Source organism: Capricornis sumatraensis, chromosome 16 (assembly GCF_032405125.1).
Source record: "Capricornis sumatraensis isolate serow.1 chromosome 16, serow.2, whole genome shotgun sequence".
NCBI lineage: Eukaryota > Metazoa > Chordata > Mammalia > Artiodactyla > Bovidae > Capricornis > Capricornis sumatraensis.
Window position 1 is genome coordinate 45,411,852 of NC_091084.1, and position 20,205 is coordinate 45,432,056.

Here is a 20,205-nt window from a genome sequence, read left to right on the forward strand (position 1 = left end):
TAATTTTTGAAAATCTGATAAGTAAAAATGATGATCATTTGAACTTGTGTTTTTTTGATTATTAGTAAAACTGAGCATGCCGTCATATGTCTATGGCCATTTTGATTTCCTCTTCTGAGAATATCCATTTTCTTTAGCTATTTTTCCATTGAAGTTTTTGTTTTTCCAACATAATTTAAAAAAAATAAAAGACCCCACGTTTTATCAAAGAACATAGTCACTTCTGACCAAACATTTTCTTTCTTATAATAATTTTATATAGTAAAGTCTCATTATTTTGGCATTTGAGGACTTTGAGGACAGCCCGCTCTCCAAGTGATCTTTGTACCATCTGTGATCAATTTTAGCAAGATGGCAAAAAAAAAAAAAGCAATTATATTCTCCAAGGAACAAATTCATCAAGCTCATAGTAATTCATAAAGTCCTTTGTATCTAAAGAAAAATTAATAATGACTTGGATTTCTCTTTTTCTTTCATTGCTATTTATCCTTTCATAAAGGATACATTATTTAAGGAATATACTTGCTAAAGTATAAATTTTTATATTTGATTATTTTGAAACTTGCTGAAATTTTGAAAAGACAACCCAGACAACTGGCAAACTGGGAAGTATTCTAGTGCCTGGGTCCTTGGGAAACTAGAAAAGTTTAATTCAAATTTTAATAGTAGTAGCTTTTTTCTGCAGCAGTTGGGAAAAATTAATTCAAATAGAATTTATTGAGATCCCACTCTGTGCCACAAAAAGAACTTGGGATGAAGCAGTAAGAATATAATGGGTGAAAACCGTGCTTTTATGAAGTTCACATTCTAATGGAGAGAGATGGGTAATCAAAAAGTAAAGGAAACGATAGTTTCATAAAGTATAAGTGCTATTGAACATAATAGAACAGAAAGTGTCAGAGGGGAGGAGAGACTTCTTCTCTTTACAGGGTATTCAAGGAAGGCTGTCAGAGCAGGTTGCGTGTGAGCTGAGACCTAAGTCAGAAGGAAGAACTGAGCATGCAAACCCAATGGAGGCAGGGGGTGCTTGGACAGAGGAGACAGCAGCATGTGCAAAGGGCCTGAGGCAGGGAGAAGCCAAGTATTTTCGTCTTGATTTTTTCAAAGCTGAGAAATTATTTGGAATTGAGCAGGTGGAAAATTTCTGTTTTAAATCAAGGAAAATGTAAGTGGTATATTAGCAATATAGACCAATATTAAACTAATATTTATCACCTAGACTTGATAGGAAATTCCTTTAATTAAAAAAGTTTAAAAAACATAATTTAGTAAAATGTTGACATCTATTGAACACTTAATGCATTCAGCCCTTTGTTAAGCACCTTACTTCTGTGCGTGTTTAGTCACGTCAATCACGTCTGACTTTTTGCGACCCTGTGGACTATAACTGACTAGGCTCCTCTGTCCATGGGACTCTCCAGGCAAGAATGCTGTAGTGGGTTGTCATGCCCTCCTCCAGGGGATCTTCCTGACCCAGGGATCAAACCCGAGTCTCTAATGTCTCCTGCATTGGCGGGTGGATTCTTTACCACTAGTGCTATGTGGGAAGCCCTAAGCACCTTACACTAAGCACCTTACACGACTCTTCTAATTTAGTCCTTGTCACAAGTCTATTCTGCATCATACCATTTTTATAGATAAGGAAACAAAGGCATGAGAAGGTAAGCAGTTTTCTCAGTCTCATGCAGCAAGCAAGTGGCAGAGCCAGGATTCAAATTCGGGTCTGACTCAAGAGCCCATGTTCCTAACTCTCAGTTTGAATACTCTCACCTCTCCTGGGTACTGTGTATGCCTTGTGATTACCCTGAGTGAGTGAGTGAAATCGCACAGTCATGTCCGACTCTTTGCGACCCCATGGACTATAGCCTACCAGGCTCCTCTGCCCATGGGATTTTCCAGGCAATAGTACTGGAGTGGATTGCCATTTCCTTCTCCAGGGGATCTTCCTGACCCAAGGATCGAACCCGGGTCTCCCGCATTGTAGACAGACGCTTTACCGTCTGAGCCACAATACCCAACTGATATGGAGAGTCTTCTGTGGGCCAGATTTGTGGTGGGTGCTGAGGAGGACTGCATAAGTAAGATAGCATCCCTCAAGTCATAACCCTCCCAGGGAAAAGTCAGAGAAGGCTTCCCCAAAGAGGGAAAGCCTTGGTGAGCTTTAAAGGGAGCACAGATGATGCATAAATGGGTAGAGGAACAGCCTTGGAGAGTGAGGACCAGCCAGATGTGCACAGGGGATCTTTGGCATTTCAGTATTACTATCCCTGGAGTGGAAGGTGGGATGTGATGGGCCCCAACGCTAGTGGGAAAAACATGGCCAAGTCATGAGAGACCTTGAATATGTTTATCTGTAGGTGACAGGTATCATTAGAGGCTTTAATCAGGGAGCATAAGGTCATATGTTTATTCTAGAAAGAGCTCTCCAGCTGAACTGAGGGTCAGGACTGGAGGCAGAAAAACCTATTTGGGAGCTTCTGAATGCTTTGCATAAGAGATACTGAGAACATGAAGGCACTAGATGGAATAGAAAAGCAACAGTGGATTAGAGAAATATTCAGGAGGAGACGTGAACAGCATTTGGTGATAAATTGGATTGGGGACTGAGACGAGGAAAGGGTTGGGGTGAGCTCAGAGGTTTCTGACTTAGCCTCTGATTTGCATTTTCTTCCCATACATCCCCCATCTTACCCAGCCCTGTTTCAGATGCAGGAGGCACCGACAAAAAGCCTATGGGTTGGTTGAATGGTAAGATGAATGTGATCACTGGGGAAGAAATAATCAAAAGATTTATAGGAAAAGCGGGAAAAAAATGGGCTCTTGAGAGGGCATGAGAAAGAATGAAAACTCATATACAGAAAGGGAGACTGAAGGCTGAATTTGAGTTGAAGACAATGAAAAGTGCAGGTTGGCAAGTCGAGGAGGTTTTTGAGGCAGGGAGTGAAGCAGTTAGAGAAGTACTTTAGGAAGGTGAATCTGTTGGTAGTAACAGAGCTGGGGCCAGGAGGAATGGCCAGCCAGGGAGTGCACTGGAAGGTTATTGCAGTAATCTAGATATGAGATGGTAAGGAGCAAAGGACACTAGTGCCATAGGGATAAAAAATCGGGGACAGACAAAAGGGACCCAGGTATAGGGTGCTGCAGCAGGGAGAAGAGAAGTCTGGGATAATGTGGTTTCGAGCGTTGGTGACTGGGAGTATAGAGATGCTGTTTATAAAGAGAATAAAGTCAGAGGGGTAGAAAGGCTTGGACAGGGGAAGGGAAGAGAAGCATTCCCCCTGGGAAAGTAGAATTTGAGTTGCAACAAGACTCCTAGGCAGAAATGTCCACAGGAAGGTTGGAGTCTAGGAAAATGACGTCACCTCTCCATGTGTAGACTGACCCCCCTACCCTGCGTCTGTCCACACTGCTCTGACTTGCCTCCTGTTAAAAGGGATGAACAGCCCACGCTCCTTCCTAAGGCCCACTCTTCCCCTGGGGCTCCAGGGCCCATTCCTTCTCACCATCTCAAGAGCAATGTTCCTGCTTTTGTCCCCACCAACCCTGCATCTCAGAATTCTCCTTCTCTACTGGATCATTTCCAACAGCACACAAACCTACTCCTGTCTTAAAACCCGCACAAATCCTCCTTTGACTTCTTTTGCTTGTCTCCAGATCCTGCCTCCTGTCTGTGACCCCCTTTCAAGCAAAACTCCTTGAAAGACTTGTCTAAATTCCCTGTCTTTGCTTCCTCATCGACCATTTTCTCCTCCACCCTAACCAACCTGGTTTTCATTCCCAACGTCTTCAGGGGAACTGCTTTTCCCAAGGTTTCTAACAACTTCCATGTTACCAAATCCATTGCCAGCTGCCACCCAGACTCTGCTGACCCCTCCCTCCTCCCGGAAACTCTCCTCATGGGTTCACATACCACACACCTCTGGTTCTCTTCCTGCTTCACTAGCTGCTCCCTTTTCAGGATCCCCTAATTTTTTAATCTCTAGACATCAGGGATCCCAGGTCTCAGTCCTCCATGCCCATCCCTTATTTTTTTTTTTACTCTCTTCAATGACCTCATTCAGCACTGCAATAGCTTTAAATACCAGCATATGCTGGTGACTCCCAAACTGCCCTCTACAACTCACATGCACACACACAAACATAGAGTGAAATACTTTTGAATTTATGAATGTTTACTTATTTTAAAATTAAATACTTATACTATTGCCTAATATATTGTATACATCATTTTAAAAAAGAGAGATACAGATTAAATAAACAAAATTTTAAATAGCTGGCTAGCCTCTGAAGGCACCATGCTGGCAACTCAGCAAGGTTTATTGTTAACGGTCGTGGCTGTAAATCATTTTTTTCAAATAGTCTTTTTGTTCATTGCTTCTAAGAGTCGAGCATGACTGAGCGACTTCACTTTCACTTTTCACTTTCATGCATTGGAGAAGGAAATGGCAACCCACTCCGATGTTCTTGCCTGGAGAATCCCAGGGATGGCAGAGCCTGGTGGGCTGCCGTCTATGGGGTCGCACAGAGTCGGACACGACTGAAGCGACTTAGCAGCAGCAGCAACAGCAGCAGCAGCAGCAGTGTTTTGGCTCACTTCTTGTCAGAGCTGATTAAATCGTCACTGTTTATATCCTGGGATATGGTTTGACAAGAGCTGGTATCAGGAGAACAAGCTGTGTCAGGTCTGCGCTTCCCTGGGGCTCACCTGCGCCTGCAGCCCTGGTCCTGCATCATGGGTCCAGGATTTCTACAAGAATTGTTGGAAGCTGCTTTCTACTTCCCGATGGTTTGTTCGTTTGAGACCAGATAATATAATCAGGAAACCTGTTCAACGAGGCCTAATTGAAATTCTTCTCAAGACATGGAAAAGAAGTCAGTTAGTACCTCCCCACTCACAGGTCTCTTTCTTGGGGACTTTGTGTCTTCACATGTGTGTCTGACTTGTGGAGATGTGGACTGACTGAGGGGCCAATCTCTCTTCTTTTTTAAACAGAAGAACTTAAAAAATATATATATATATATATATTTCAGTTTTATTGAGATATAATAGACATACAGCAAAGTATAAGTTTAAAGTGTACAGCATAATGATTTGACTTATATGCATCATGAGATGATTACCACAGTAAGTTTAGTGAACATCCATCATATCAAATATTTACAGCACTGAAGAAATAGGAAAAAAAGTGTTTCTCCTTGTGATGAGAACTCTTGGGGTTTACTCTCTTACCAACTGTCGTGTATAACATACAGCAGTGTCAATTATATTTATCATGTGGTACATTATATTCCTAGTACTTATTTATCTTATAACTGGAAGTTTGTACTCATTGACCACCTTTATCCAGTTTCCCCTTCTCCTACCCTGATCTCTTTTTCTGTGAGTTTGTTTGTTTATTTTTGAATTATAGCTGACCTATGCATTGGAGAAGGAAATGGCAACCCACTCCAGTGTTCTTGCCTGGAGAATCCCAGGGACAGGGAAGCCTGGTGGGCTGCCGTCTATGGGGTCACACAGAGTCAGACACGACTGAAGTGACTTGGCAGCAGCAGTAGCACAGCACTGTGTTAGTTCCTGGTACATGACATAGTGATTCGATATTTCTATATATTTCAAAATGATTACTGTGGTAAGTCTGGTTTAGATACTAAACCAATGAACCTTTCTTTATGTCTTATTTTTTAGATAAAATTTAATATGCATAGATGTGAAAATGCTTTGTAAACTGCTGAGGTGTAGTATTCTAGCGTGGAGACCACCAGCATGACGAATGCCTTCTCAATACCAACACTTGCATGGCCCCAAAGTTTCTTAAACTCAAATGTCTAAACAAAACCTTCTCTTCTCCTCCCTCACTCCACACCAAAACCCTCATCTCTGTAACTGGCTTCCCTGTCTGTTCAGTTGCTCTAGTTTTCTTGAGCTCTCTTGTTCTGTCATGCTCCTTATTGGATCCATTAGCAAATCCTGTCAGATCTGCCTTTTTACCTGAGTCTAACTAGTTTTCTCTTCCTCTGTTTCTACTACTCTGTTCCAAACCACCACCATCTCCTGCCCAGTCTATTGCAATGGGCTCTGAATTGTTCACATTACCCTTGCCTGCCTTCCATCTGTTCTCCGCACAGCAGCCAGAAGATCTTTTAGAAGCATAAGTCAGATCATGTCCCTGCCCCATTCAAAACCTTCAGCACACTTTGAGTAAGAGCTAATTTCCTTACCAAGACCTTCAAGAATCTATGTAATCTGCCCCTTGCTTGCTTTTAGAGCTCATCTCCTATCACTTCAGCCCCTTTCACTATGTTCTTGCTGCACTGGTTTTTTTGCTATCAGGCAAGACCATTGCAAACCTGTTTCCCTCATTTCACTCTGATCTCTGCTCACAGAGGCCTTTCTGGGCTATTCTTCTAAAATAGCATTCAGGCAGACCACTACTCTTTGCCTTACTCTCTTCCCTGTTTGAATTGTCTTCGTGGCACTTACCTCTTGTTAGCGTTCTACTATGTATTTATTTGTTTGCCCATTCATTGCCCATATTCTCCACTAGAGCAAGAGCCCCTTTAGGGCAGGGCCATGTCTGTCTTCTCTGCTGTATCTCCAGCTCCTCGACAGTACTGGTGCTAAGTACTTAACTGAACAAATGAGTAGATGAATCTTCACAAGAACAACAGATGACATCCCGAGAATAGTCACCAACACTAAGAAAAAAGGGGGCTGGGGTAAATCTTAGGGGAAATATTTACATTGAGGGCAAAAGAGACATTTTAAACGCAGTGAAATCAGTCCCATTAACCAGGCATGAAGAAAACATAGCCTACCCTGGGAAGTCAACAAGGAAGGCATCAAGTTGGGCTCCTCTCTCAGCCTCAACTATAAGAAAGTTTTCAAATAGGAGACCTGAGAACACACCAAAACCTGGACAGACGCGACAAGTCAACTTCTTGGCCCAAGAGGGTGCTATCTCCTGTCACTCTGAAACGCTCATTTAAAAGGTGTTCAAATCGAGATCCCTAGGCCACAGCGCTGCCTCGGGTGCCATTGCCTCTGAGCAGGGGCAAAGCAGCAGCTCCAAGAGACCCTGGGAATTCGTGCGGGCTGCCTGAGGCTCTGCAGAAGGTAGGGCGTGATCCTTAAGAAAACAGTCAAATGCTGGGGAGTGACCTCTTTTATTAGGTTCACCATCTTAACTGCAGAGAGACCATAGTGTTTGTCCACAGCCTGAAATACTCAAAGGCCATGGTGTTGAAAAGAAGGCCAGCCTTCAGGTCTCTTTGTCACCATTAATCCTGGTCCCCACTGGTCTCTCCCTTTTGCATCAGAAAAGCTTTCTTTTTTTCTTTTTTTTTGAAGAGGAGGAGAAAACAGCTGTGCAGGATTGGAGAACGGGATTTTAATGGCCACTGAAGACACACAAAAGCTTTGCTGTGATCGTGAAGTGTTCTGGGGGCAACTGACTCCTTTGTCTGGGGCAGCAAAACAAGCTGGCTGCTCAAGGAGAAAAGAGATGCAGCTGGAACTGGGATGGAGGTCTCTTGAGGCCAGATCTTCAGCACATTTGCAAAGAGCTGTTTTCAGGCATCTCTTCATGACATTTCAGAATTGCTTTTTAGTGTTTGGCTCATTTTTACCTTGAGAAAGAAACAAATTAATCTGGAAAGTTGTTGGCATGGATTATTTTTGTAGGTCTGTAGGTATTTCTCTCTGGAAGGAAAATAGAAACTGTGAGTGACGAGCTTGTTAATGTGGAGCAGGCCTCTAATGCTGAGAAAAAAGAACCAGTGCTTTCTTTTCGGGCTGAGGGGGGTGAAGGGTGGGAGGGAAGTGGCGGCCTGAGGGGCATTTCTCAGTTCTTCACTCACTTGAGAAATTGTAACAGGTGTGGGTTATTGTGAGGCTTCCCAAAATGTAACCTTGGAAAAATAAAGGTTTTAGAGTGGGAGTGGTCAGTAGTTTTAAGGAGGAGTGGACATCCAGAACAGCAGGAGTCCATTCAGTTACTGTTTGCAGTAGGAACCAGGTCATTTTTATCCACTCACAGAGGGGGTCTTTTTCTGACGGAGGCGCTGTGATGGAACAGACCAAGCTGATCTGACTCCAAGTTATGATTCGTGGGGCTGTTGGAATCATTGTTGTCCATACGGGCACTGTCCCTTTAGGTGAATGGGTGTTACAAAAACAGCCCTTTCCCACAATGGACATGGCTTGGGCTAGAGGAGCCCCAGACAGCCTTGGTTTTATTTACTTCTTCCAGTCTTCATGACAGTTGGCTTGATAGAGTCATGAAGGGGTTAGCTCTCATTTTCTGTCTGTTGTAGGCACTAGAATAGTCAGGTGGGACCCAGGATAAAAATCCATGAGTTTCTAGTACATAATTCAGCCCTGCTTTTCATGGGAAGGGAAGGGAAAGTCACTCAGTTGTGTCCGACTCTTTGTGACCCCATGGACTGTAGCCTACCAGGCTTCTCAGTCCATGGGATTTTCCAGGCAAGAGTACTGGAGTGGGTTGCCATTTCCTTCTCCAGCTTTTCATGGGAGATGAGCTGAAATAGAGTAATTACGGAAACCATTATCCAGTAGGGCTACATTTAGAGGCTAAGTCTGGAATTACAGGCTCTGTCTGCTGCAGTTCAGTGCCTCATATCCACTATAATGTCATTTGCCAAGAAAGGAAGAGTTTAGTTCACTTATCATTTTTTTTTAAAATATCATAAAATTAAATTTAAAATATATGAATATTATAAAAGAAAATCCAAACAATATAAAAAAGTATTAAGATTTAGATTTTAGTGTAGACTTTCTTGATTGATATCTTTTCATTGTAAAAGTAATATTTAAAGTGGCATATTTCAGCTTACTATGATTTTTTTTAAGTCTCATTTTTGTTTTCTTTAGATTATGGAGTAAATAATGAAAAGATTTTTATTACTGATAATAGAGAAAAAGTACATATGCAAATTGCACTTGTAGGGTAGGATGAAAACCAGCACTACCCCTTATACACATCCAAAGGCTGTAATAACTAATTTTATCATGTGATGTTTTGTTTTGTAGTTCTGGGCAGCTTAGATATAAAAGAAAATGTGTTTATTCTAGTCAAACTCCCCATATGCCCCATAGAGAATCCTTACAAAGTCTGGAATTGTGATTCAGTTGGCGCTTTTGTTCAATGATCTTTTTCCTGTTTAAACTCAAAGCTCTTGATCTCATTGTAGGTGTATTTCACAGATTAGCTGTGGGACCTTGGCAAAATTATTTATTGTCTCTAAGTCTCTGTGAAATGATAGCTAATAATAGCACCTTGCTCCTTTGGGTTGTTTCCAGGACTAAGTGAGATAATGTGTGTAAAGCTTATTGCACAGTTGCCGTGTCCATCTCCAGAGGATCTTCCTGACCCAGGGATCGAACCCGTGTCTCCTATATCTTGTGCATTGGCAGCTGGGTTCTTTACTACTAGCGTCACATGAGAAGCCCCAGTAGATCACAAGTAGTCAACAAATTTTAGCCATCAGAAAGCCTGTTTGATGGTTCCAATGATGTTGTTTAAGTATTAAGTAGAGAATCCACTTCAGTGTATTTACTCTATGTTCATATCCTAAATGGAGAAGGCAATGGCACCCCACTCCAGTACTCTTGCCTGGAAAATCCCATGGGCGGAGGAGCCTGGTAGGCAGCAGTCCATGGGGTTGCTAAGAGTTGGACACCACTGAGCGACTTCCCTTTCACTTTTCACTTTCATACATTGGAGAAGGAAATGGCAACCCACTCCAGTGTTCTTGCCTGGAGAATCCCAGGGACGGGGGAGCCTGGTGTGCTGCCATCTATGGGGTCACACAGAGTCGGACATGACTGAAGCGACTTAGCAGCAGCAGCAGCAGCAGCGTATCCTAAAATAAGATATTAAATGTTTGTTGTTTAACAACACCAAAAAATATGACCAGAAGCATGGTTTATTAACTTCCTTGTAGTTTATTCTTTCAGGAGATGCTTACTAGGATTTGCTCTTTGTAATGTATTAACATTATTACAAATATGAAACATCCTATTTTGTACCGCTCATCTGTAAGACACTTGAGGTCACCCTCCCCATAGCCAACAGTCAGTTCAGTTCAGTTGCTCAGTCATGTCTGACTCTTTGTGACCCCATGGACTGCAGCACTCCAGGCTTCCCTGTCCATCACCAACTCCTGGAGTTGCTCAAACTCATGTCCATCGAGTTGGTGATGCCATCCAACCATCTCATCCTCTGTCATTCCCTTCTCCTCCTCCCTTCAATCTTTCCCAGCATCAAGGTCTTTTCCAATGAGTTGGCTCTTCGCATCAGGTGGCCAAAGTATTGGAATTTCAGCTTTAGCATCAGTCCTTCCAATGAATAGTCAGGACTGATTTCCTCTAGGATGGACTGGTTGGATCTCCTTGCTGTCCAAGGGACTCTCAAGAGTCTTCTCCAATACCACAGTGCGAAAGCATCAATTCTTTGGCACTCACCTTTCTTTATGGTCCAACTCTCACATCCATACATGACTACTGGAAAAACTGTAGATTTGACTAAAGGGACCTTTGTTGGTAAAGTAATGTCTCTGCTTTTTAATATGCTGTCTAGGTTGGTCATAGCTTTTCTTCCAAGAAGCAGGCATCTTTTAATTTCATGGCTGCAGTCACCATCTGTGGTGATTTTGGAACCCAAGAAAATAAAGTACCCACAGCCAAGAGAGTGAGCATTTCAAACAGCTTCTGGTTATATTCCTTGCCTTTCAGTGGCTCTTTCAGGATAAAATCCAATCCTTCAGGATAAAATCCAAAGGCCTGACACTCAGGGACTTTTTTTTCCTATTTTTTAAAATCTATTTTTAATCTTTTTTTATCTATTTTTTCCTGCCAAACTTTCTTCCTCCCCTTTCCTCCCATATGCCAGACATGAATCTTTACAACCTGCCCCTTTGCCTATCTGGGGAGCTCCTACTCATCCTTCAAGCCCTCCTGAAGATGTGGCCTCTTCTAGGAGGGCTTCCAGAATGCCACCAGCCTGAATTAATAGCACCTTGCTGTCTATTATTCCAATACCAATCCTATGTTCAGTGAATGATTTTCACCTTTATACTCCTGACAATCCCGTGAAGTAGGGGATGTCATCACGTGCTTGTGTTCGAAACTATTGAGGACCACTGTGATCCTTGCCCTCAAGGAGCTCAAGGTCTAGGGAAAGAGGACCTGTAAACGCCCCTAACAGAGGGTGAGAGGGATCATGGCAGATGAGTGTGCACAAGGAACCCAGAGATGGCACATGTTCAGTATTCAGGGGGATTGTATAGGAAAGTGTGGGGTCAATGCCAGCAGTTGACCTTCATCCCCAGTACTCATATCATTCTTCCTTGGGCTCTGTCCTCTCACTGATCAGATCATTTCCCCCTTTGGCTAGTCAGTTGCAGGGCTGGGACATATTATGACGGAGCACAGGAACGCTGTATTTTATGTCCAAATGGAACCTTCCAAAATGAGGAAGGGCAAATTACATGCAAACCATGTCCAAGACCAGGAAGTCCTGGGACCCTGAAGACTCCAGAAGCTTGGAATGTGTCTGAATGTGGAGGTAAGAATTCTGTCTGTCCCTTCTTACTCCTCCAGTCTCTGAAATCATTGTTGAGACAGAAGGCATAAATAACATCTTAATGCAGAGAATGTGCACTGCACCATGGAATTCCTACTGGTAGAAACTTTACTGGGCTCATCTTATTTGCTGAATAAATAAATGAAGACCTGACCTAACACATTGGCAGAGAAAATGTGTATTTGTTGCGACTGCATGTTTTGTCACTGTAAATAAATGCCCTCTGAGACCTGAGTGAGCAACCAGTGTGGAGGCACTATCTGAAAGTGTCAAAAAATGGAGAAAGTAGCTCTGATTAGTTCAAGATTTCATCTCAAAGTCACAGCTTATTGATTTTTTTCTCTAAATTGGAGGATAATTACTTTACAGTGTTGTGTTGGTTTCTGCCATATAACAACGTGAATCAGCTGTAAATATACATATATCCCCTCCCCCTTGAACTTCCCTCCTACCTCCCACCCCATCCTACCCCTCTAAGTCATCACAGGGCACCGAGTTGAGCTCCCTGAGTTATATAGCAACTTCCCACTAGCTATTTTACATATGGTCATGTTTATGTTTCAATGCTACGCTCTCAATTTGTCGCACTTTCTCCTTGCCCCGGTGATTTTTTTAAAAGTGTCCCTCTGGCTATTTTGTTAAAACTCCGTGAAGAGTTTTTAATCATCTATAAAATATTAACTCTGGAGCCACACTTACTCGGGTTCTATGGGCTTTTTTCCTATTTTACTGTAAATGTCTTTATTAAACAGTAGAAGGGCCAGCTGTCCTGACACTCTGTGGGCTCAAATGGATGGTGTGATTTGATCTGGAAATTTTTAGGTGATGTCCAGGGCTGAGTGCACTGGGGCCCTGGCGGCCCTGCCTCTCTTTCTAGTGACCTCTGGGGCCAACTTTAGTTCCCACCTTAATGACTCCAAACTCAACTACAGGACCTTTTCTGATTTAAAAATCAGATCCTCAGATTGACTGTGTGACTTCTAGCATAAACTTTGGCCTGTTATGAAATCCTAGAACCAATGGTAACATTGATAAGGAGGTACTTTGGGGGCATCTGTTCACACTTGTATGTGATCTCAATAATATATATATTTATAGTAAATAAGAACACTAGTAATAACAATTTATTGAATACTTACCTGCGTAAGGCATAATGCAGGCATTCATGGATAGTTCAGTGAATTACTCATGTGGTTGCTGTATCACTACAAAACTTTATGAGGTTAAAGTGACTCATTCAAGGTCACACAGCCAAAGAGTAGAGGATTTAGAATCTGAACCCAGGTCTGACAGACTCCAGACTCCTCCCTCAGGTGTATTTGTTAAAAACTGTTATATCTATAACTTATGGTTAGAAAGAAAACTGTGAAAATTAATAGAGGAGAGAAGATTAGGAATATAAGACAACACATTTCTTTTTATAGCATCTTGCTAATGACAAGCTAGTTCCTAAGTAAATATGTGCTTTTGGAAATCCTTTTGTTTATGGCTGTAATACTTGTCATAAACTGAAATATATAAATAAGGTGTTTAAGGCTTCCCAGGTGGCGCAGTGGTAAAGAATCCACCTGCCAGTGCAGCAGATGCAGAAGACCTGGGTTCAATCCCTTCTTTGAGAAGTCCCCTGGAGAAGGAAATGGCAACCCACTCCAGTATTCTTACCTAGAGAATCTCCATGGACAGAGGAGCCTGGCAGGCTATAGTCCACAGGGCTGCAAAGAGTCGGACATGACTGAGCGACTGAGCATGCACACACACACACACACACACACACACACACACACACGCACGCACACAGGTGTTTGAATAAATGCCTCTGGGTCCCTCTGTTACTGTGGATGGGATTGGCTGTGCTTAGTAGACTAAATGAGGGAGGCCAGGACACTCCTCAATGTAAGGAGATGTAACTTAGTAAATAAAATTGGTAAAAACTGGTAGACCCTTCCATAACCAAGAGTCTTTTTATCCCAGGATGTAATCAGCTGGGTGACTGCAGGCAGCGAACCCTCTCTCTGGGGCCTCTGGTACGTCAGTGGCTGCCTGGGCCCATGTAGTCCTCAGCCTGCAGCATACTCAGGCCTGCTCCATATTTCAGAAGGGTCAAACACTTGTCTCCATCTTCGCCCTGTGGGTAAACATCAGGCACCCACATGCCACTTCGTCGGGGTCAGCCGAAGGGCAGGACAAGGCTTCTGCTTGCTGAGGTGGGAGCTGAGGTCAGCACAGGCAGACAGGCCTGACCACATCTCTCTGATCTCACTGGAAGAGAGGTGCGGCAGGCTCTCCCCAGAGGCCTTGCTCACCTAGGGTCCTTCCTCCCCCAGGTCTGTGCCAACCTGGTGAATACTCTGCGGATGGCTTCACACCCTGCCAGCCCTGTGCCCGGGGCACATTCCAGCCTGAAGCCGGCCGCACTTCCTGCTTTCCCTGTGGAGGGGGCCTCCCCACCAAACACCCTGGAGCCACTTCCTTTCAGGACTGTGAAACCAGAGGTGAGGACTTGGCAGCTTGCCTTTTCCCCAAGTGGAATTTTCCTTTTGAGGACCAAGGGGTCTAGTACAGCTCCGAGCAAGCCCAGCCCGAGGCGCCGCATATGGAACTCAGCAGCAGGGAGCTTAGGTCCCCAGCGCGATTCATTCCTGCAGGATGGGCAGGGAGCACAGGAACTGCCTAGACATGGGCCTCCTCGCCCTCCCACCTTGGCCCCTTTGGATGGGGCTGACTGCAGGGAGACCGGGGAGAAGCACGCAGGTTTAGTCCCCAGCCTCCCTCTGCTCCTTCCTTCCAGGCTTCCTCCAGCGCTTCTCCCTTACCTGGAGCTCCCTGCTCCAGAACAGACCCTGCCCCTTCTCTGGAGCCTTACCCGCCTCCTGCCAGAGTTCAGCCTGGAGCCTGGGGACAGCTCTGTGCCCCTCCATGCTCACAAGCTGCTGTGCATGAAGACAGAGCTGTGAGCTTTCATGTCTGATGGCACAGACCCTAAACTCAGAAGATACACCCATACCTCATTCCCTTTGTAATTTTCTCAGTGTCATGAGTCACAGGTCCCACCCAAGCTGGCTATTTAGGGAATTAAGTGTTGATTAGCCCCAGATTAGTAGGAAAGCAGTACCTCACTTGGGAATAAACATTTCTTTCATGAACTGTGAAATTTCTTGTGTTGCATTTGATAAAAATAGTCTTTTTGTTGTTGTTGTTCTCTCCACCCTCCCCCCACTCCTGCAGTTCAGTGTTCACCTGGACATTTCTACAACACCACTACTCACCGATGCATTCGTTGCCCAGCAGGAACATACCAGCCAGAATTTGGAAAAAATCATTGTGTTTCCTGCCCAGGAAATACCACGACTGACTTTGATGGCTCCACAAACATAACCCATTGTAAAAGTAGGTTTCCCTCTAAGGCTTTTCGCAGCATGCTTAAGAGGGCAAGTGCCTGGGCCTACCTGGGGGTGGGCGATGGCAGGGGTCCTTGGTTCATTCGGGACCATGGAGCCACTCTTAGCCCTGCTCAGGGCTCTGCCGATCAGCTCTGGATGCTCAGGTGCTCACCTGTATCCATCCAGTCTACTTCTCCAGACAGGCAAGCTGTACTGGCTGTAATTTCCTGCTAAGAGCAAAATGTCAGGTCAGCCCTGTTCAGCAAGCACTGTTTGAGGATCTGTACTGTGTCAGGCACTGTAGGCAGAATGAGTCCTTGGTTCTGCAGCAGCACCAGCTGTGGGATTTCGGAGGCAGCAGCCACGCCCTCTGTCTGGTACTGTGCTGTGCTTAGTCGCTCAGACGTGTCCGATTCTTTGCAACCCCATAGACTGTATGTAGCCCACCAGGCTCCTCTGTCCATGGGGATTCTCTAGGTAAGAACACTGGAGTGGATTGCCGTATTCTTCTGCAGGGGATCTTCCCAACCCAGGGATTGAATTCAGGTCTCCCGCGTTGTAGTCGGATTCTTTACTGACTGAGCCACCAGGGGAGCCCCCCTCTGTCTGGAGAGATGAGGAAAGGCTTCAGGAAGGTAGGAGAAGGTTTTGATGGGGGAGGTTGGCAGAGAGAAGAAAAATGAGCCTCAGGCCCAGGAGAGCAGCTGGGAGGAAGCACAGACTCAGGAGAGTAAAAGGCTTTATGGGAGGAAACCCCTGGACCTGATCATGGAATGTGCTGCAGGGAGGCTGAGCAGACCAGGAAGGGAGGCCTTATTGACCAGAAAAGGAAGAAAAACCACAACCTGAAAGTTGAGAGTTATGTTTTATTCGGTGTACAAAGCTGAGAACTTAAGCCTGGAATGCAGCCTCTCTGATAAGCTGTAAGGAACTGCTCCAAAGAGGCAAGGGAGGAGCCAGGATACACAGCAGTAAAGAGAGACCAGGTAGTTGGAGCATTAAAAGACTACTGTTAATCAAAGAAAACCAGACATCTCAAGGAATTTAACACTTCTCTGTGTATGGGAAGATGCAAGCGTCTGGGCTCACGGATATCATTCCTTTGACATGTACTCAGCTATCTGGGGCCAGTGCCCTCTGCTTCCTCATCCTGAGTCTCCTCAGGGTGCACCCTTTGGGGTGCCTGCAGTGTCTCATGGCTCGAGGGCCGCAACATCCTTTGTTTACTGCTCCTGCTATGGCAGGCAGCATTTTTTCACTGTGGTCTTGAAACTGCCAGGCTAGAGAGTTTGGTTTGTATTCTGTAGGAATGGAGAGGTAAGTCATTCAACAACTTGTGTGGTTTGTTTGATTGGTGTTTATAACCATCATGTGAAATTCTCTAGTAAAGGCCAAAAGACAATCTAAGCTGATTCAGTGTCATTAAGACTGTCATGGAGGGTAGCAGAAGGCCTCTCCAAACTGCAAGAGTAGGGGATTGCAGGGGTGAATCATTGGAATTTATGACTGGAAGAGTATCTAGTTTTCTCTCTATCCCAATGAAGTCCTTTTAATAACATCCTCATAAGTAGCTGTCTAGTCTCTTTTTGGGAGAAGGCAGTGGCAACCCACTCCAGTACTCTTCCCTGGAGAATCCCATGGATGGAGGAACATGGTGGGCTGCAGTGCATGGGGTCGATAAGAGTCAGACACAACTGAGCGACTTCACTTTCACTTTTCACTTTCATGCATTGGAGAAGGAAATGGCAACCCACTCCAGTGTTCTTGCCTGGAGATTCCCAGGGACGGGGGAGCCTGGTGGGCTGCCATCTATGGGGTCGCACAGAGTCAGACACGACTGAAGCGACTTAGCAGCAGCAGCAGCAGTCTCTTTTTGAACATTAGCCTTAACAGGAAGCTTACTGCTGCTCATAATATCCTAGTCTGTTGGTAGATTAGACTTGGTCAGTTCACAGTGTGAGGAGATAAGGTTTTTTCTCCCTACCGAGATGAATCTGTCTCCTTGTCCCCCATCCCTGGCCCTCATTTGTTTCTTAGTTCCTTGGGTGGCCAGTCAGGCTCAGAGGCATCCAGAGCACTCCCCTCCCCTTTTTCTCTTCCAGGAACAAAAGCCTATTTATTTATTTTTTTCTGCCAGGAATAATAAATCCAAGTTACAACTAGAGAGGCCAAAGGTAGTCCCTTCAACATCTTCTTGAACACATTCACCTGGTAGTTTTAAACAATACGCTCCTCAAGGGCAAGAATATTTGTTGGATGAGTGGAGAGATAGTGACGATGTGGCTAAGCTGGAATGTGTGTGTGTACCCACAAGTGTGTACTCTCCTTGTCTTTGGTGCCAGAGGCGAATGTGTATCATGCCCCATACTGACTGATAGCTGAATGGAATTCTCTTCCCCACTTGAAAATAAAACCTGGTCTTGACCAGAGAGAAGAGTGCGAGTATGGCTGCCAAGTCTTCATCAGAGATGTCTAGGAAAGGGTAGAATACCCTCTGCTGAACAGTCAGCTCTGTTCTCCCTATTTTGACAGAACTGCCAGTTTTGTACCACCTGTTCTCCCAGCGCTTGGACTTTGTAAACAAAACCGTAAAAAAATAAAGTTATTCTTTTGTTTCACAAACACCTGCCCCTGACCTTCAAGTTGATGAGAAAATGATGCTCTGGGAACTCAGAGGGGTGGGCTGTGTGTGGAAAGCTAATGTAGGTGGGCTCCCAGCGGGGGCTGGGGGTTGGGTGGGTGGGGACTGGTACAGACTTATCCCCACGGTGGTGTCACTTTCAGGCCCTCTTCCTCCATGGCAACAGAGATGCAGGGCTTCTCCCTAGCCAAGCGGGTGCTGGCCGGGACATGATGACAGCTCTGTTGTACTTTCATGACTCATGGCATTTCCTCTTCCAGACAGAAGATGTGGAGGGGAGCTGGGCGATTTCACCGGATACATCGAATCCCCAAACTACCCAGGCAATTACCCAGCCAACACAGAATGTACCTGGACCATCAATCCACCCCCTAAGCGCCGCATCTTGATTGTGGTCCCTGAGATCTTCCTGCCCATAGAGGACGACTGTGGTGACTACCTCGTGATGAGGAAAACCGGTGCGTCTCACGCCTCTGCTCCCCTCTCTTTCTGAGGCCAGCAGGGAAGCCTGATGGCACACCACCTGGCTTTATTATTTAAAAATTTTTTTATTGATGTAGAGTTGATTTACAAGATCATGTGAATCTCAGGTGTACAAAACAGTGATTCAGATTCTTTTCCCTTATAGGTTATTACATAATATTAAGTATAGTTCCCTGTGTTGTACAATATGTCCTTGTCGGTTATGCCTGACTTTAAATGGGAGATGCAGGCCTAGAATGCCACCCTGTATTAGAACAGAGATGAGACGTGAGTTTACAGGGTTTGCCAAGAAAACAAAATTTAGACAAAACCACAGGTTGAGACCTCCAGTTGAACCCTAGAGGAAGCAGTCCTGCAGGTCGGTCTCTCCTCTGTGCTCACTGGGAAGCCTCTTCGGCAAGGATACAGTGTCCGTGAACCTCAGGGAGGGCTGATTTCAGGACTCCAGACACAGGCCTCACCCTGGGAAACAACTCATGGCTTGAGCACTGACCAAGACCAAGGGCCTGGTCCAGCCAGGAGGGACCCACCTCCCATCCTGACACGTGACCCAGTGTCCATAAAAGGATACTGCCATCAGCACAGCTTAGAGACAGCATAGTGAGGGGGCTCTGCAGCCAGACTTCCTGGGTCAGAATCCCAACTCCACCTCTTATTAGTTCTATGATCTTGGGATACATTCTGGAACTTTCTGCCTCAGTGTGCTCATCTGTTAAAATGAGGATAATAATAGTTGCTACCTCATAGGGTTGTCACGAGGAATAGATCAGTTTATATTTGCAAAGCACTGAGAATAGTGATGATACACCAGGCCACCACAGAGTGTTTGCCATTCTTATTAGTGGTTACAATGCCTGAAGTCAGGTGTGAGTCTGAGTCCTGATTTTCCCACATATTGGCTGTGTGACCCTGTGTGATCCATATGCTTAATCTCTCTATAAGTGAGGGAACCACTGCGCCAACTTTCTCTTGTTTGGGGGAGGGCAGGGTTAAGTGAGATAAAGCCCATAAAGTGCAGAGCACACTGCCTGGTCCCAGGAAGCATGCAGCCAATGGTGGTGATTATCACTAGGTTCCAGCAGGTTGGCTCTAGAATGTGAGGGCCCTAACTCAGCTCCTGCATGACTGCTACAGCCTGAGCTGCTGCTGTTTGCCAGCCAGGGGCCTTGCAGTGAGCTGTCTGTAGGGCCCACCACCACCAGCTGCATCTGCTAGATATCCAGGGCTAGATCTCCAGTTTCCTTTGGTCCTGAAGAACCTTGCACGTGACTTGTTCTGTGGTGTGAGTATCTGAAAAGATGAGTGTCCATTGTCTGCAGGCTCAGTGGTGACTTGAACCCCATCCCCTCCAACTTCCCTTGGCAGCTTCATCCAATTCTGTGACAACGTATGAAACCTGCCAGACCTATGAACGCCCCATCGCCTTCACCTCCAGATCCAAGAGGCTGTGGATTCAGTTTAAGTCCAATGAGGGGAACAGCGCCAGAGGGTTCCAGGTCCCATACGTGACATATGATGGTGAGCACTGTGAAGCTCAGGCTGCAACATGTATAAGGAGCAGCTCTGGTTTGAAGAGAACCTACTCTGGGCCAGCTGGTGGAGTGCTGACAAGCACACATGCTCAGCAATGCAGGCAGGTTAGAGAAAGGACATTGCTGACTCACAAGTGCCAGTTTCTAAGCAGGTATTTGGAGACACTAACAACAGGCATGAAAAGATGTTTGAGAAAGTAAATAAAAGTGAACATAGCTTGATGGGGTGGGTGGGCATTGGAGTTAGGCAGGTTGGGTATCATCTCTTTTGTGACTTTGTGATGTTACCAAGTCTAGGCTTCATTTTCTTAATATGTAAATGAAGATAGATAATCATTAGACTTAATGTGAGAGTTCAGTGGGATAATCCATAAAGAACTTGGTTTGGTGCCTGGCACATAGTAAATGCTCAGCAAATATTAACTTATGATTGTGGCTTTTCTTATATGGAATCCTAAGGATGGAGAAAAAGACCTGAGTTCTGGTCTTGTCTTTGCCACTAACTTGCTGTTTAACTTTGGGCAAGTTAGATGACCTCTGGTTTTACTTTCTTCTTGTTAAATGAA

General features: G+C 44.9%; 1 protein-coding gene across 4 annotated transcripts in view; it reads left to right on the forward strand.

Moving 5' to 3' along the window:
• The window catches only part of SCUBE2 (signal peptide, CUB domain and EGF like domain containing 2), a 69,929-nt gene that overhangs the window by 44,945 nt on the left and 4,779 nt on the right, over positions 1 to 20,205 (forward strand). For 2 of the 4 annotated variants that reach the window (XM_068988504.1, XM_068988505.1), the window contains 5 exons: positions 11,415 to 11,585; positions 13,928 to 14,095; positions 14,829 to 14,990; positions 17,885 to 18,082; positions 19,473 to 19,625. In XM_068988504.1, the coding sequence (XP_068844605.1) occupies positions 11,415 to 11,585; positions 13,928 to 14,095; positions 14,829 to 14,990; positions 17,885 to 18,082; positions 19,473 to 19,625 (852 nt within the window). The remainder of the gene's footprint in view (positions 1 to 11,414; positions 11,586 to 13,927; positions 14,096 to 14,828; positions 14,991 to 17,884; positions 18,083 to 19,472; positions 19,626 to 20,205) is intronic. The other 2 variants (XM_068988506.1, XM_068988507.1) reach the window with 2 other exon arrangements.